The 16,314-nt window shown below is 40.3% G+C and overlaps 2 protein-coding genes across 2 annotated transcripts; both read right to left on the bottom strand.

Moving 5' to 3' along the window:
• Positions 1-4,999: 4,999 nt before the first annotated feature.
• On the bottom strand, positions 5,000-7,151 carry hoxa9b (homeobox A9b). The gene is made up of 2 exons (XM_061718330.1): positions 6,517-7,151; positions 5,000-6,210 (listed from the first exon to the last, which is right to left on the bottom strand). Exons 1-2 carry the CDS (start codon positions 7,028-7,030, stop codon positions 5,972-5,974), a joined length of 753 nt encoding a protein of 250 aa, XP_061574314.1. The 5' UTR covers positions 7,031-7,151; the 3' UTR covers positions 5,000-5,971.
• A 1,271-nt stretch (positions 7,152-8,422) lies between these two features.
• Positions 8,423-11,093, bottom strand: hoxa10b (homeobox A10b). Its single transcript, XM_061716675.1, has 2 exons — positions 10,143-11,093; positions 8,423-9,401 (listed from the first exon to the last, which is right to left on the bottom strand). The coding sequence occupies exons 1-2, from the start codon at positions 10,876-10,878 to the stop codon at positions 9,127-9,129; spliced, it is 1,011 nt and encodes a 336-aa protein (XP_061572659.1). The 5' UTR covers positions 10,879-11,093; the 3' UTR covers positions 8,423-9,126.
• Between the last annotated feature and the right edge of the window lie 5,221 nt (positions 11,094-16,314).

Genomic DNA, 16,314 nt, shown 5'->3' with positions numbered 1-16,314 from the left:
CTCCTCCTTCTTGTCTCGACAGCGCGCTGATTCGGAGTGGGGGGGTTGGGGGTGGGGGGCAGAATTTATCAAGAAATAATAAGCAGTTTATTTTCATGAAGCGGTTATAGTCGTATGGAGACCTCTATATGCCATAAACCATTGCTTTCGTGGGGACATGGTTGGAATTAGAGCGTGCTGTTTGTCACATGATTGCATCTGCCCAATGACAATTTGGGTTTTTTTTTATCAAAAGAAGCCACTGTCCCCTGTGATTGATCGAGAAAGTCTAAGGGGTACGCCTCATTCAGGGAGCAGGGGTGGCTTTATTTACATTTTTTTTTCAGCACTGCCCCCCACCCCACCTCCCCTCTCCCCCCCGCCCAAAAAAAAAGTAAATAAATAAACACCACACATCATAGTAGTGCTTTTTTTTCTTTGCGCATTCACGCATTCCGGTGGGAGTATATTTCCACCACGGTGCCCGACAAATCCACAAATCTATCCCACTGGTGTCTTGTGATGCTGGGAAGCTGCTATCACCTTCATCTTGAGTGTTTCTTTAAGATTCGTTCGGGAAGGCAGGCTGAACCAAGCAGACATGTCCAACTACATGGTTGCCCCTCCCCCAACACACACACACACACACACACACACACACACACACACACACACACACACACACACACACACACACACACACACACACACACATAACCACTGACACACAGATTAACTTTAATAGATATCAATTGGATATATATTTTTTTTTCCATTTTACGCGCAGCCAGATACCGATTATTTAAAATATCCTGTGGAGCTGTTACATTTTTACAGGTTAGCAAACCCTTTAAGTCTTTCAGAAAGAAAATGAATGTGGCAGCAGCTGCGTTATTTAGCAGTATTTGTAACGCTTTTACACTTGATACCTTCCTGTCCTTCATCAAATTGTATGTATTTTATTTCCCATGACCCAAAGAGGTTGTGATAATCCAAGTCACAGTCTACAGGGTTCAGGATTACTGGTTAAAGGAGGGCTAAACATGATTTGCCCCTGCAGTGTGCAGCTCAGGAAAGGTGGGGATCTGATGGCTGTTTATTGCCGGGGCTCCAAACAAAAGAGCCTGGTAGCCTGTGTGTGATCAATCTTTCCAACCCAAAGGTCTGACAGCTCCCTGCCCTAAGAACACATTTGAACCATCTAAGACTCTCTTAGATCATATGAGACCAGGAAGAGGACAACCTCTCTGTAGGGCTTTGAGTTTTCAATTTGGAAATGTAGGCATTTCTTTTTATTTATTTATTTTAAGGCGGATGAGAGGCACGCGCATCTAGCTACGCAGAGTACCTTTTGTCAAATCACGTGAAAATACATTCGAAATCGAGATAGGCTTGAAAATGAAAGTTGGACTCGTTTTTTTGGGGGGGATTGCGAAAAGGATTATGCTGGTATATAAGGACAGAAATGGACTTGATTAAGACTAGAAACGAACGGAGAAGCTCTCTTAAATATGAGACCAATTCTTCAATGAGGTGAGTGGGTGTTGGCATTCAGCAGAAATCCCATTCACTGCTTCACCTTTCTCTCAGTTTGACACCCTATAGAAGGAATCTTTCTCCTGCAGAACAATTCAACCCACATATGTTTGGAACGACTCTTTATAATTGTATATTGCGAGTAATTATCATTGGAAAGAATAGTCTTATAAAATGTTAAGCAAGATTGTATTTCTAACCTTTATTATGATGTGATTTAACTGGAAAACGATTTAAAAAAAATCGTAGTGGGAGGTTCTGTTGTTTTTTGTTAACTTAATAGTTTTCCTTTTTAATCTGGCTCTCAGTCCATGTATATGTATGCTTATTTCTGTTGTACTTCTGATTGTATGATGATTACATCTTTTCAATTTTAACTCATAAATGGTGGCATATATAAACTACATTTACAGGCAAGAGCGAAAATATATAAATCGACATTGGAACAATGAGCAATAAGAGCTTTATTGTAAAGCTTTATTGTAAACATATGCTACATCCCTGGAGTATTTTGTGTAATACAAGGCAAAGACTTCAGACTTACACTTGAACATAATCCCACATTTAACACTGAAACAAAACGTTTGTGGTATGTTTTTTATTATATTTATTTGCTAAGACGTTTGACAACGGGAATCCTGATTTTGCCACTGATTGGGAATGAATGCAAGACAAGAGGACGGTGTTTGGAAAACCAGGAGACTCGTTTCCCGGCTGTTCTCAAACCACAAGAGACATCTGGGAGGCAGCAGGCCAGAAAACCAGCGACCACAATGCCCGAAGTGTGTTTCAGGGGAAATATTTTACTATCCCTACAGGCTCGTGTTGTTTTCATATCAATGTTCAAAGTATTTATTCTACCAGACTGAACAATAAATAATAACAGAACAAATATAGTGTCTTTCTTTTTGTTTTGCATTGTTAAAATTATTCATTGTACGTACAATATTTGTTATGTAAACAATTATTTGACAGACTTTTTTTGAAACTATGAAAGGACTGAAGTGTTTATTGCATTTTCTTTCTGTCATTAAAGCTGCACTACATCACATATTGCATCTTTCCAACAAGGAGGAAGAAATATATGGAAAACAATTTAGGGGTGATCTACATGTACATCCTCTGGAAAGGAAATTCATTTTATAACCTGCATGTGTGTGTCCTGAAAAAAAAAGGAGTTCGTGACAGGATTTTCATATTATAGTTTTATTTATCGTACTGCTTGGATTCACATTTGACAGATATGTCGGGGGCGTTACAGCCCAGCAGATCAATCACTTCTGCCAGTGGACGAGTGTAAAAATGTCAACACAACCCTAAAAAAAAAAAAAAAAACACTGCAAGGAGTTTTTCTTGCCTTCGTGAAAATTGATTATGGGGATGCAGTAAATAAAAAACAATGTTATTAACAAATAAAATATCAAAGGAGCTCTTCTATATGTTAAAAACCTAAGTGGTAACAGTAAGTGCTCTATACCATCCAGCAGAAGAGACAAAGCGCGTTTCCTCCAGTTATCTGCCGCTTCATTGCGTTCCGTAAAAACAGCACGACTCTTTGACAAGTTTTAATTTTTATTGTATTTGTTTTGAAGTTTTCGCCTATTGTTATAATGATACTCTGATTAGGATTAGACTTAACCTACTGGTCATGATATCACCCTGCAGTAGCCGCACGATTTAAAAGAAGAAGATTGTCTGCACTAGTGTTGACACATGACGTTATTAGGCGAGTCCACGTTGAGCCCATTTAATAGAAATACCCAGGTTGATATGAGATGGAGCCTATATTTGCATATAACATCCTTTAATATATAAAGTTGTCTAAAAATGAATGATAGCTTCAGTTCAGTTAAGTTCATCTGTTCTACTATGCCAAATGCTGTACAGACTTCCATTCGCTCACAACTTTGCTCCCATGAACTTCTGCAGAGTGGCCTCCTCTGTCACTCCTGCTGTCAGGAGGTGTGATGTATAGGGGTCATAAAAGGTTGCCCCAAACAACTTCCTAGCAACTTTCTGTGTTGCTGCAGCATGGCTACTCATGGCTGCACAGAGGATATCCTGCCCAACATTCATGGAGATCGGACAAGAATCCCATTTATGCACCACAATCTTTTCTAGTGCCCAGGAAAGGCTGGTAATATAATGTCACTATCTGTGTCTTTACTGCACAAGAGAATATGTTTCATCCTTAAAATTTCTGTTCGGTTTTTTTACATGTTAAATGTGATTAGCTTACTGATTTAGCCTATGTTATTTTAAACTACAAAAACAGAAACAATTATGATAGACAATTCATACTTTTTAACAGTAAATGAGAAAATAACTCTAGCTGAAATTCATTTCATTAGATACGAATATTTTAAATTACCATAAAATGAAACAGAAAGGGATTCAAAGCCACATTTTCCCATCAGCCAGTAGAAGTGTGCGTTCAGGGGTTTTTCCAGGTCCCTGAACGCATCATCCACTTAAATCCTAGGACGAGCCGCTGGCGCCACCTGCTGGCTGTTGGAGCGCAGCATCACTGCATAGCACAGAGATGGACGCCGTCGTCTCATCTGAGCTGCTGTGTGGGCTGGTTTGAGTTTTTCAGTTTAGTTAGCCTTCCTAACGTGTGCTCGTTTTAATGTTTTTTTTTTCTTATCAGCTGTCATTGTTAACCATTTTTCTGTTTAATCCATGGCAGTTTGCAGTGACCATGGGATAAACGCTAAATTGAAGGTTCTTTCAGTGTGTCGTTGTGTCATTGACTGTTATCCTGAGAACAAACGGATGCTTCTGCACCGAGACAGTCTAATTGTTGGTAGACGGTTGTAAAGTAATTAGACCTTTTGAGACAAACACATCTGCACCCCTGCTGCATCCTCCACCTCTGTGTGTGTGTGTGTGTGTGTGTGTGTGTGTGTGTGTGTGTGTGTGTGTGTGTGTGTGTGTGTGTGTGTGTGTGTGTGTGTGTGTGTGTGTGTGTGTGTGTGTGTGTGTGTGTGTGTGTGTGTGTGTGTGTGTATGTGTCACACTGCTTCAGGCCTATCTTCCTTCCAGTCATGTCACATATTTGACTGTTTGCTGGAGCCAGATCAGAAATGCTGCTCGCCTGCTGCCGCTGAGCCTCCAAAATGCTTCGCTGTTTTCGCACCTTATAAACAGTTTAGGCTGTGATTGCGGTTTACTGCAGAGGGCAACTAGTCTAGTTTGAAAGGGGATCAAACAAAAGCCTTCCCCGTCCAAATACCAGAAAATAGACGCTGGTAATTAAAAAATAGTCATAATAATTAGGTGCAAACCCCTGAAAGCTTTTTTTAGTTTTTAGTGTTGCTTCAACTTGTTCTCACTGTTTCTGCACTTTAAATGTTTGCATAGCGGACTTGTTTACGATGTATGAGCGACTAACTCTCATTTGAAAAAAAATATTTTTAAAAGTCATCAGCTTTTAAGGATAGCATCAAGTGATTACGACTATGTTTTTTTCCAACTTAATAATCGAGTTTTAGCTGAACAAGCAACCACAACTTTTAAAACCGAAAGCTTATTGTCCTATATACGCCAGCAGTGATTGCTAAACAATGGGTGTTACTGTCATAAATTGCGGGCTCATTATTACTTTTCATCATTATGTGATAAAATCATGTTATATTACAATTATTACATAATAAAAGGAAAAGAAAAATCTAAAGAAAAAAACTGGCAGGCCATTTGAAGTAGCTCTTTCCGGTTGTCGACATTAGCAGCCGGCCATAAAACTCAATAGCCACGAGCAACATGTACTAAAAAACTCTGTTTTCTGCTGCTTTTACCAGCAAGATTTCTTTTTTCAACGGGAGGAATTTGCCAGAAAAAGGGGAAAATAAATCTGACACGGGAATATTAAAAACTGATGCAAATAATAAATAATAATTAAATAATCTGGTGAGTAGCCAAGCCTTAACTTTGTCTAAGTGATAGGATCAGTTATTTGAATGTCTTGATTTTTTTTTCTTTTAAAATGGAAATATGGAAACAAATCAAGACTACACCATAATCGTTCCCATGTGCTGTACAAACCACATTTTATTTTGATTGAAATTAGGAAGAACGAGGTATTTCAAGTGTACGCATGTTTTTTTCACAAATACTTAGAATCCCCACAATTAAATAAAAACGCTCAAGGCTGCAAAAATAATAACTTAATTAAGAAAACATAGGTAGCTTCATAACATTCAGGTGGTCACGGGTAATTACATGCAAATAACAAGTGGTATACAGTTAACTAGCGCTGTGCGCAAAATGCAAGACAATTAAAATCATCACGACACTTTGACCTCTCACGAACATGAAATACTGAAGAGAGAACAACAAACACATCCAGCGTTGTTTTTAACAACACAAATATACAACAACACATGTAACAGGTTAGGAATATGAGCAGCCCCTTCCCCCTCTACAGGCTCTTAATCCTCCATCCGTCTACAGGACTTTAGCTGTCCCTCCGTCGCTCTTTGTTGTCTTTCTTCATCTTCATCCTGCGGTTCTGAAACCATATTTTTACCTGTCTCTCCGTCAAATTCAGGAGTCTCGCGACCTCATACCTACGATCCCTGGGGAGGTACATATTGAACAGAAACTCCTTTTCCAGTTCAAGGATCTGATGTTTTGTGTAGGGGCAGCGTTTTTTTCTGGTGGGCTTTGCGTGCAGCCAGCTCGATGATGGGTTATCTGGAAAAGGGACCACGACACACAGTTATTAATGCTCTAAAATAAGACCAGGACATATGATGTTACTGATATCGAAACGTGTTTAATATTCTGGAAAAAAAAACAATATTAGGAGGATTCAGAATTTTTTAAAAAAATCAGCTAATTTTCTTGGGAGATTTTGCAAAAATCAAAGTAGCCTACCGGTCGCGCTATAGCAATATCTGACGTTCTCTATTTAAGAAAATAAAAAGGTAATATAGGGAATTTTGTTGTGAATTAGCGCACAAAATGAAGGGAGTAAATTGAGGACACTTCATTCCTTACTTGCATCTTTCTCCATGTTTTCCTGTGGCGTCGGATCCGCTTCAGCTTTGGATGTGCCTGATGTCTCGCAGGGAATCTCTGCAAAGGACGCCCCGTTTTCAATGTCAGACAAAAGAGGTGTGTGAGTCTCCAAAGTCGTGCATTCGGCACTTCCAATCACGGGCTCGGGTTTTATCTCATAGTGCATGGTTGTCGATGGTAATCCCGTCAAACACAGGGACGTGGAGACCGGATCCAACGTCCAGGAGCGCGTAAACACGCCATCGCTCTCCCCGCTTGTGTAATGGTGATGGATATAGGTCGGGGTGGCCGCGCTCGGAGGGTGGGCCGAGATGGTACTCCAAGATCCGCCAAAAATAGAAGATTTCGCCTGCAAAAGGCAGGACTCCTGAGCGCCATATTCGGTGACCTGCACTGTCTGCTCCACCCCTGCAGATGATGAGTACCTCGGTGCCATATCTTCCTCAGGAAGGATCCGCGAGTCAACATAATAGCTCGCGCCCAGCGTCGACATTGCAAAAATAAACCAAAGCAAACTAAAATGCAAAACCAATCTGCGCAAAACCAACCTGCGCTCTGCAGTCCTGTGATGTTATGAAAAAAATGGATTCATTGCATGATACGGTGCTGCTTTCTTGCTGCACCGAGAAGCTATGCTTTCTGTAAGTTGAACCTTGTCCAAGACTGGATAGGGCGCCCCAAACACGTGACCGTGGGACAGAACAATAAATAATAAATCAGCCTATACTGCTCAGCTAAATGGCCACCATTTTCCCCACCATATTTTAATAGCAAATCCCTGTGTTTTTATGGGCAAATATTGTCTTTTATAAGCAATGAACATTATGAATTTCGAGATCTCGTGTTAGTGAAATTGTGAATGAGGGCGAGGGCAGTAATACTTGCAGGCGTGCATTTGTGAAATTGCCAATCAATAGCTTATTTTTAAATGCATGTGTGAACATGTAAATGTAATTATTTTTAATTTTGAATTAAGAGTGATTTAATGATACATTTCCATCAAGCACTTACTTTAAAAAGTCTTAAAAAGGCTTTTACTACTGAGTGACATACATAATATTTGAAGATATCATTTTTCTTTTATCAGACTGAGCAAAGGTGTGATTAAACGACCATTGGCTTTTGCAGCACCTATGGGACAGTTTCCAAGATGCACACTAGCTTGTACAAGCGTGGCTCCATCTAAAGGCAATCCAAGACGGAAAGCGGTCTGAAGTTATGTGGGTGCTATATAACGGTCCTTTATATCACGGGCAATTGAGTTGTTTTTCTTAAGGTTACAGCCTGGCTGTCTAAGCTAAATATCGCCAATAAAGCTCAGCCGTTGTGTCCATTCTCTGGCGCAGGCAGACGCATCCGGCATTTTGGAGGCAACTGACAGACTGCAATGATCATAACCGAGGCCTTGTCTGTGCTCCGCTCTTCTCTTGGACTTTTACAGGTCTCAGTTCTTTCATTTACCAGCATTTATTACACATTTAAGACTATGGACATGATGAAAACGTATTTTCAAAATTAAATGCTGCAACCTCCAGCAATGAACAGCCTTTTGGCTGCATATTTAAAACTCCCCATAAATTAAAAAGAAAAAAAAATCCCTCAAGCTATGCATGTATGCTATGCTATGCATTGCAATAAAACCCCTTATTCACTTTTAATAAACAGATGATACATAAATAAAATGATCACACATGTCTCATGAAAACAATACAAATAATATCATATAGGCTACTATACAAGCTGGCTGCGCGCATATACATTATAAAACTGGAATGTACTATATACTACTATATATATATATATATATATATATATATATATATATATATATATATATATATATATATATATATATATATATATATATATATATTCTTGCCAATTTCCCTTTTTTTAATCTGCGTATATCATTTGCCTATAGCTACCAGAAAACAGTAGCCTTAGTCTCGATATATATTTCAGTCCCAGTTTCCTAAGAAAAGGCTGCAACGTGTGTGCAGCCCTCACACATCCATTTAATTACCAAACTACACAAAACATCACGTCTAACAACTGGAATAATATTTACTGTGCACAAAGTCTAGTCAGAAAGGCATTTCCTCTTGTAAATGCGCCAGCTTCCACAGCTCCATCTATCTCTTTTATGAGCCAAAAAAAAAAGACATATGCGCTTACAGGGATGGTTTTATTAATTTGACCAGCAAAATGTGCAAATATTCACTAGACGTCTTGGGTCCTTTAATGGTCACATAAATGCCTACATGTAACTGTAACACAGATATTCCCAAAGGTCAGTCCAGCATGCAAATTTCACTCATATTGATATACACTATGTACAATCCTGAAAACTCTTGAAAGATTGTGGTCATATTCTGAACATTTTAAATAGATCCACGTTACAAATGTAACCGAGTAAAAATACAAATCCACGAAATTAACCAGACGTGAAAAAAAAAAGCTTTGAACGACAACAATCAATAAGTTAGCAGTACAGGGTCATATTTTCCACGGACATTCTCACAGTTGGGTGGGGGGCTTTTGCACAGGCGTCCTCGCCTTGCCTGCAGGAAGGCGTCTATCGTCAAAGTCTTAGGAGAAACTGAAATTGGTAGAGAGCTCTCGGATCCTGTTTTCCCGGCTCATTTTTTTCAGTTTCATCCTCCGGTTCTGGAACCAGATTTTGACTTGCCTGTCGGTGAGGTGAACACAGCGGCTGATCTCCAGACGGCGCTCCCTCGTCAAGTACATATTGAAGAGAAACTCCTTCTCCAGCTCCAGTGTCTGGTGTTTGGTGTAGGGGCAGCGCTTCTTCCTGCCGCTCTTAGCTGTGAGCCAGTTGGCCGTGGTGTCTATTTTCCCATCTCCTATGAAAATGAGCCACAGTATTACTGAAGGCAACAAGTGCCACAAACGCCATTAAATGAAGTGTGTTCCACAAAACCACAAAAGCGCTACCAGAACAAGCTCAAACCCCCATACTTTTATGTTAGACAGTGATAAGGCGTTTCCATATAGCCCGAGGCTTCATGTTTTGTCTGACATCGCTACACGGCCCTTAAATGTAATTGCATTTGATCTCCAGTGCCATTTTACGCACAATAGGGATCCATGCAATTACCCTGGTTTAGCAGTCACTTCAGTTTAGTGGATCTTATCAGTCCCCAAAGTTTGTTGAAATCATAACAAGGCCTGGATAAGAACAAAATCAAATGGTGGTCATGCAGGACAACCCGATTACGCTTCAGTTGACCTTGTGATTTTCTTTGAATACACAATAAAATTAACCGTTGTTCAACCTAATTATGTTGCAAGTTCAAATGAACTGAATTGATTGATTAAATGGAATTTTAACACCACAGTGTTAAATTGGGATATTAAGACTAACCCTGATCCCCTGATTGGTTAAGTCATGGTCAATTTTACACAGAACTGAACTGATCCACGGCATTCTTCCACGTGTATTTAGCCTTATAGTAAAACAGGGGGGGATGCAGCCTATAAAACAACGAGCTGCTCTAAAAAAAAAAAAAACGCATTGGGCTAATTATAATTAAGCATCCTGTGAATTGTACGTCACGATTCTGCAGACTCTGTCAGCTCTTCACCTTTTACGGTCTTTTCTGGACAGCCCGGGGTGCAGGTCTCCGCTGGTTCCGGGGAGAATGACCTCTCCGACGAGAGCCGGCTGTCCTCCTCCCTGGCCGGGGGGCCGCCGGCCGCGGACACCGCCGCCTCCTCCTCGCGGCTCTCCCCGCGCTCCGGCCCCGCGGAGGCGGCCACCGCCGGCGGCTGGTGGGAGCTGGCTGGGCCGTCCAAGTGGGCAGCTCTCTGCGTGCTGAAGCTGCTCACGTTGGGCTGCGCATCGTGATAAAGTCTGGAGGGCATGTACGTCTGAGACAGACGGAAGTATCCCGGGACGGGCACAGTGTTGCCGGTAACGGGGCATGATGCGGCCGAGTAGGAAATGTCATCTACTATCGCTCCTTTAGGGCATTTGTCTGACTCGTACAGGCAACACGCGCTCTCCTCCTTTATACTGGGTGAGAATGAAGGCAAGTGCTGGCCAGTGGGCTGATCCTGCACCCGGGTGCAGGGTCTCGGCGTGTCCAGCCACGTTTCCATGCCCTGCACATAGGGAGCGGAGCAGGGCAGCGCGCCGCGGCTCTGCGGCTCGCCGCGCTTACCGACGCCAGGAAAACCACCGGACAGTCCATAGGAATATTCCGACGCCGGCGGCAAGTACAGGCTGTTACTTTGGTAATATGAACCGCTGTCGGCTCTCACGTTGATTAAGGAGTCCACGAAAAATGAGTTTCCTGCTTGGTTGTTGGAACATGACATCGTTGTGGTGTAATTTGACGGCGCGATGAAGATAGCCCTATCTGGCTGACATTTCTTGTGCAAAACATTGCTGAATAATTACTGATACTCACGCTTCTCACTGAAGTCTGTAGCCAATTAAAACACCAGGAGAGAGACTCCTCCCAGTCCGAGCGGCCAGCACTGTGTCATATATTTTGTTTTAGAAAGAGAAAAGCCATGGGGCGAAATGCGTATATGCAGAGTTTTGGTGAAATCTTTCACATGTGCTAAAAATGATGGTTAACCACCACCTATAACCCTGGAGCAGTCTACGTAAATGTAACCACAACAGCGCCAACACGTTTGACAACTCAGCTGTTGAAAGCTGTCCCTAACAATTATGTACAATGCCATGCTTTACAGCCGCTTTTACAGCACTGTAAAAACGAAGGGTTGCAGAGGTGCCTCTAAGGGTGCATCACATACAAAAAGCTCTGTGTCTTCTTTTCCTGTGCTGCTCTGATGGTCATTACTGGACTTTAGTTTTAAAATTCCTCATGGACAGTATAGACACTATCACATTTTGCTGGTATTGCCACGGAAATTCAAAATCACTTGTGTCAGAGCTTTAGAGCTTATCTGACTGTATATTTTGTGCACTGCGCCAAAAAACCTTTTATTGCAAAGGCACAATATGTAATATTGCTTCCAACAACAATGAACAACCAAGTTAGTTATAGTTAAATAGGTCAAATAAGCAAGTAGAAAAGAATATTGTTATGAAATGAATAAATATTCCAAGAAAATGTATTTTAAAAACATCCTGAAAGAAATAAAATACATGTATATAATTGATGCAATAGAAAAAACACTTTTAATTGAATGATTTATCTTTTTCAGTGGACAACTTGAATTTATTTCAAGTGAAGAAGCACAAGAAAGTGCCCAAGAGCAAGACTGTTTTGACTGTTTCAAAATAAATATGGTATAAGACTTAATAAAAAGATATGTTTCAGGTATTTAGATTATAACATGTGATTTTGCAAAACATTTCTGAAATCATCATATCTTGTATACATTTGGTTTGAGTCCGCACTTCTCTCACATCCTCTTCTCCTTTCTTCTCACCTATTGTAAAACAACTGCAATACCATTAAAGTTGATTGATTCATTCATTATTCATTAAACAAACAATGTTTGTTGGTTTGTTTCTGTTGTACGATGTAACAGGGGTGTGAAATTGTAAGAAGAAAATGACATCTGGGGTTCAGTTGTTAAACAGTGTTCACCATTAGGCCTGCAGCTAGAAGCTGCTGCTCAAATAAAAGCCAGATATTGTAAACTCAGCTCATCTGACAAAATGGCCGTCCACTTAGACAAAACCTCTGTGCAGTGGTTTCCGATATATTTACATCTACGGTGACCACACAGAAGATGGTTAGAGGTGACTGTTTTCTCACACAGTACACCGTCTCCTATAATGCACCACAAGGACAACACCCTAGGTGTGCAGCAGTTCTCATGCTTTTCTCTCTCATGGAGTCAAGCCAGACTATAGTCAGTTTGGAAATTACACTCTATACTGAATACAAATTATGTCAAAATGTTGTACACAGTATGCAAGATGTGAGCAAATTGTATAACCTGCAGTATGGTATAATACTTCTGGGGAAATATCCTGAACTGACCAGACTGCCTGCTGACTATGTCCGACAATGCAATGCAACAATACTTCTGGAGCCGGTCACAGCATTCATGTCACCAGTTGCCAGCAATGCCATGGCATGACCCCTTTTAGGTCACATGACACATACTAAGGACTACTGCTGGACCAGTAAGCAGTACATACTGTATTTGTATGCTGGGTATGTAGTTTTGAAAGTGGCTGTGAGAGGTGTTCTTGGAGTAGTGACATCAGTAATGTTTGTCCTTTGGACCGCTCCTGTTTCCTAAAAGACGAGATTGGACTTTAGCTACTCTAAAAACAACAAGAGGTTCCTGCAATGGTCTGAAAAGTATTCAAATTCTGCCAACAAATCCACAAATCTAGCTCTGAGTGGGTGGGTTTATCACAACAAGTCAGTCAGTCAGTCAGACAAGGTCATGGTGCCAGAGACCACAGAGTCTCCAAAGCACCAAATGTTTCTTGCTGATGTGTCAACAAGACACCTTCACCCATTCATAAAGTATTTTTGTGTGTTCTTCACACTTTAAAACGATGCTGCTGCCATGTCTGACCCAATCAAATAACCACAGCTCCGCATTTGAAGACATGGGTTAAAAAAAAAAAATTAAAGCCACGAAATAAATGTTACATTAATAAAAAAACAAAAAAGAAAGAAAAAGTATTGTAATTAAATATTGCATTTGAAAATAAAAGCTCCACAGAAAATAAAGGATTTATTGTTAAATAAAAGTATTATGAATAATACAACAGTAGTAAGATATAGTATGCCGCTTCCTCTGAAAAAAAAACGTATTTATCAAACTGGATTTCTTTCTTATTTTAATACATTTTTTGCGTATGTATCTATTTACATTCATCAAAGTTATCTATACAACAATTCATATGGAAGAAAAATGTATTTATCTTTATTTATGTATTTACCGTGTGTCCAATGGCATCCCAGAGGCTTTTTGAGCATTTCTAAAGGGGACGAACACGTCGAAGCGCCACAGCTGAACAAACCCTGGAGCTTTACGTTTACTTTATTAAAGCCCCGTATTGTGAAGACTGCAGTTATTTTGTTACAGAAAGGATACACTGAAACTTGTTTACCTCGTGTTCCCGAAGAACCAAAGGGGAATTTGTACGAGTATGTTATCACAAACACGCACGGAGAAAAACATCTCATTACAACACCATCTCTTAGTTTTTTCATCTAAATATATTTAAGTTATGAAGTTAACAGCTACTCATTTATTCTAAAGGATAAATTAAATATTTACAATTGTTTTAAATCTGTGTTGTATCGACAGAACGACAGAAATATTCAGCGTGTCTGTAATGGTTTTTGTCCAGAAATATAAGATACTGTTAGTATAGGAGGCTGTCTAATATAAATAAACTAAATTATTTAACAATAACCAATTTCTTGTATCTATTGTACAAAATGTGAAGTTGCGGAAATGTGTCCATTTATAAGTCTACTCTAGGATAATTTACCGTTTAAGTTCTCCACATAAAACCATATAAAAACATCAGCTGTTTCTCATCATATGAGCAGATAACCACAATGCACAAGCTTTTTCCAGGATTGATGCGCTATAGGATCAACTTATTGTAAAGGAAAGCAGAAATATTCATACCTGCCTCATATAAACACAAGCCGGTCAGTGGAGTTGGTGTTTATCACACAGGCCGGCCGAGATTTAGGTCAGCCAAAAATGCCTCTGAAGATGGGGTTCGCTCTGAAATACAACATCGGTCACGTCTATCCCCCTTTGAGCCCGGAACCATAAAGTCTAGAAATCAGAGCCACAGTTTATGAACAGCCATTTACGGTCGGAAAACCTACAGCTTTTGCACAGCAATGAATGCAAGTATCCAATAACCCAACCGGATTATTTCCTGTCATGTTTCTGAGATCGCTGTGCTCTTCTTTGATCCTTTTATTATATAACGAATCCCACAAAACATTGTATTTTATGGGAGTTGTTTTTCATTCATTTAATTTTACAGGTTTATTAGAAAAATGATATCCAATCCAATATTCATGTCAAAATGTCTCACTTTTCCTCTCCTGCAGCTCTTCGTGTGCTTTTCGCACACGCGAATTCAACGGGCGGTCTTCAGGCGGATAAATGGTCTATACTGAGCGATATAAAGTGTCCTATTTTTCTTTTTTGTAGCTCTCCTAACGTCCACCTATATTCGTAAATCAGGCAAAACGTTTAAAAGTGAGGTATGTCTTTAAAATGTAAAGATGATTAAAAAAAAGACTTTACCTCTTTGTACAGAAGTATCTATTACAAAAACTGGAACCAGAGAGCCTTCCCCGACTGTGAAGTCCAACACACACACACACACACACACACACACACACACACACACACACACACACACACACACACACACACACCACCATCACCATCACCTCACAGTGACTTCAGCTTTGTGACTTTTAGATGGGAAATCATCTCTTTAAATCCCAATAATTCGTGATAAAATTTAGATTATAATATTTCTGTACCTACCTTAAAGAAGTCCAGAATCCAGGGAGTGCTGAATCAAACTTCTTTTACATCTTTCAATTCACGGCAATGACATTGATCTGAGGAGCGCCACCTAGTGGACAAAGTCAGCGGGCCGACCCGAGCTGAGCATTCCCACCACGCCAACATGCAGAAACAAATGACGACGAAAATGTCCGTGAACACAGATTTCAACGCTCCCAGCCGTTGTTTTCAGTCCCCTTAAGTCACAGTTAATAACCTTGGTCTCAGACGCTTTATTGCACCTCACTCCAAATGCTCCAGACGAATCCGCGTTTTATGGCCAAGTTACTGAAGCAACTGGGAGGATGTGCAGCAATCAAAGAGGAATTCCTGGGAGCCTCAAAGGATGCACGGTGTAAGGAAGGCACCAGGACCCCTATTAGCTTATGACAGGCCATTCAAGTTGTTTTCAGGGGCCTGTTGGTGCACAGAAAGCCACCTGAATACCATTTTACCCCCAAGTTTCTATTTAATGTACTATTACCTTCATTGTGACTTTAATTCATTGCTTTACATCTTTGGAATCAAACACTCCAGGTAATGAATAAAAGTTCATATATCTATATTTGCAACGGTACTCAATGTTTATCCATCTCTTTATTTATACAATGCTACATCTATGAGCCACAAAAGAATGGCTGCGTTTGTAGGGCAAACACCTTCCCTAATGGTGACAGAAACACACATACTGTTTGAGAAGAGGCTTGTGTTGGCTCTAAATGGATCACAACAAGTGGTAAGATTGTTTCTGTCGGTTCTAACAGGCGTGTAAGGTCCAAGATCAGCATTTCCGCTTCTCCCCCTACAAATGGATGGACCATTTGCAATGGGTATCAAATAAAAACTGCTGCGGATCTTATTTCCAGACATATGGGACTGAAAGCATCACACCTACATGCATTTGATACGACGCACGTGCTGGCACATAGAACAAAACATGGGATTGTTTTTCATTGGCAGATCTGGCCCCTTTATCATCTGTTTGCTCTTTAAGTTAAAGATGGGATATAATCCAACTTTATACCGGCCAGCTCAACAAAGCGCTTATAGGCCACAATGAGAAGGCACAGATGGTAGAAATATCCCTCTTAAACGGGCAAAACCACCGGCTTTGTACCAGATTATAACTTGACTCATTTTGTAAATACATAATCAGCATTTTGGAGCAGCTGATCACATTCAAGAATGTCACGAAGAGGTCTGATAGCCCCAAAACAAATAAAGTGGTTTTCAGTGATCAGAGAGTAGCTTGTTAGG

The sequence above is a fragment of the Cololabis saira genome, chromosome 3 (assembly GCF_033807715.1).
Source record: "Cololabis saira isolate AMF1-May2022 chromosome 3, fColSai1.1, whole genome shotgun sequence".
Lineage (NCBI taxonomy): Eukaryota > Metazoa > Chordata > Actinopteri > Beloniformes > Belonidae > Cololabis > Cololabis saira.
Note: the sequence above shows the minus strand (reverse complement) of the source record. Positions and strands in the feature narration are given on the sequence as shown.

Excerpts from the sequence above, each read along its gene's own strand:
- hoxa9b (XM_061718330.1), bottom strand. The coding sequence starts at position 7,030 with ATGTCGACGCTGGGCGCGAGCTATTATGTTGACTCGCGGATCCTTCCT. Across the intron at positions 6,211-6,516 it reads AAACATGGAGAAAGATGCAA|ATAACCCATCATCGAGCTGG; the intron begins GTAAGGAATGAA and ends TCCCTTTTCCAG.
- hoxa10b (XM_061716675.1), bottom strand. The coding sequence starts at position 10,878 with ATGTCATGTTCCAACAACCAAGCAGGAAACTCATTTTTCGTGGACTCC. Across the intron at positions 9,402-10,142 it reads TCCAGAAAAGACCGTAAAAG|GAGATGGGAAAATAGACACC; the intron begins GTGAAGAGCTGA and ends TCATTTTCATAG.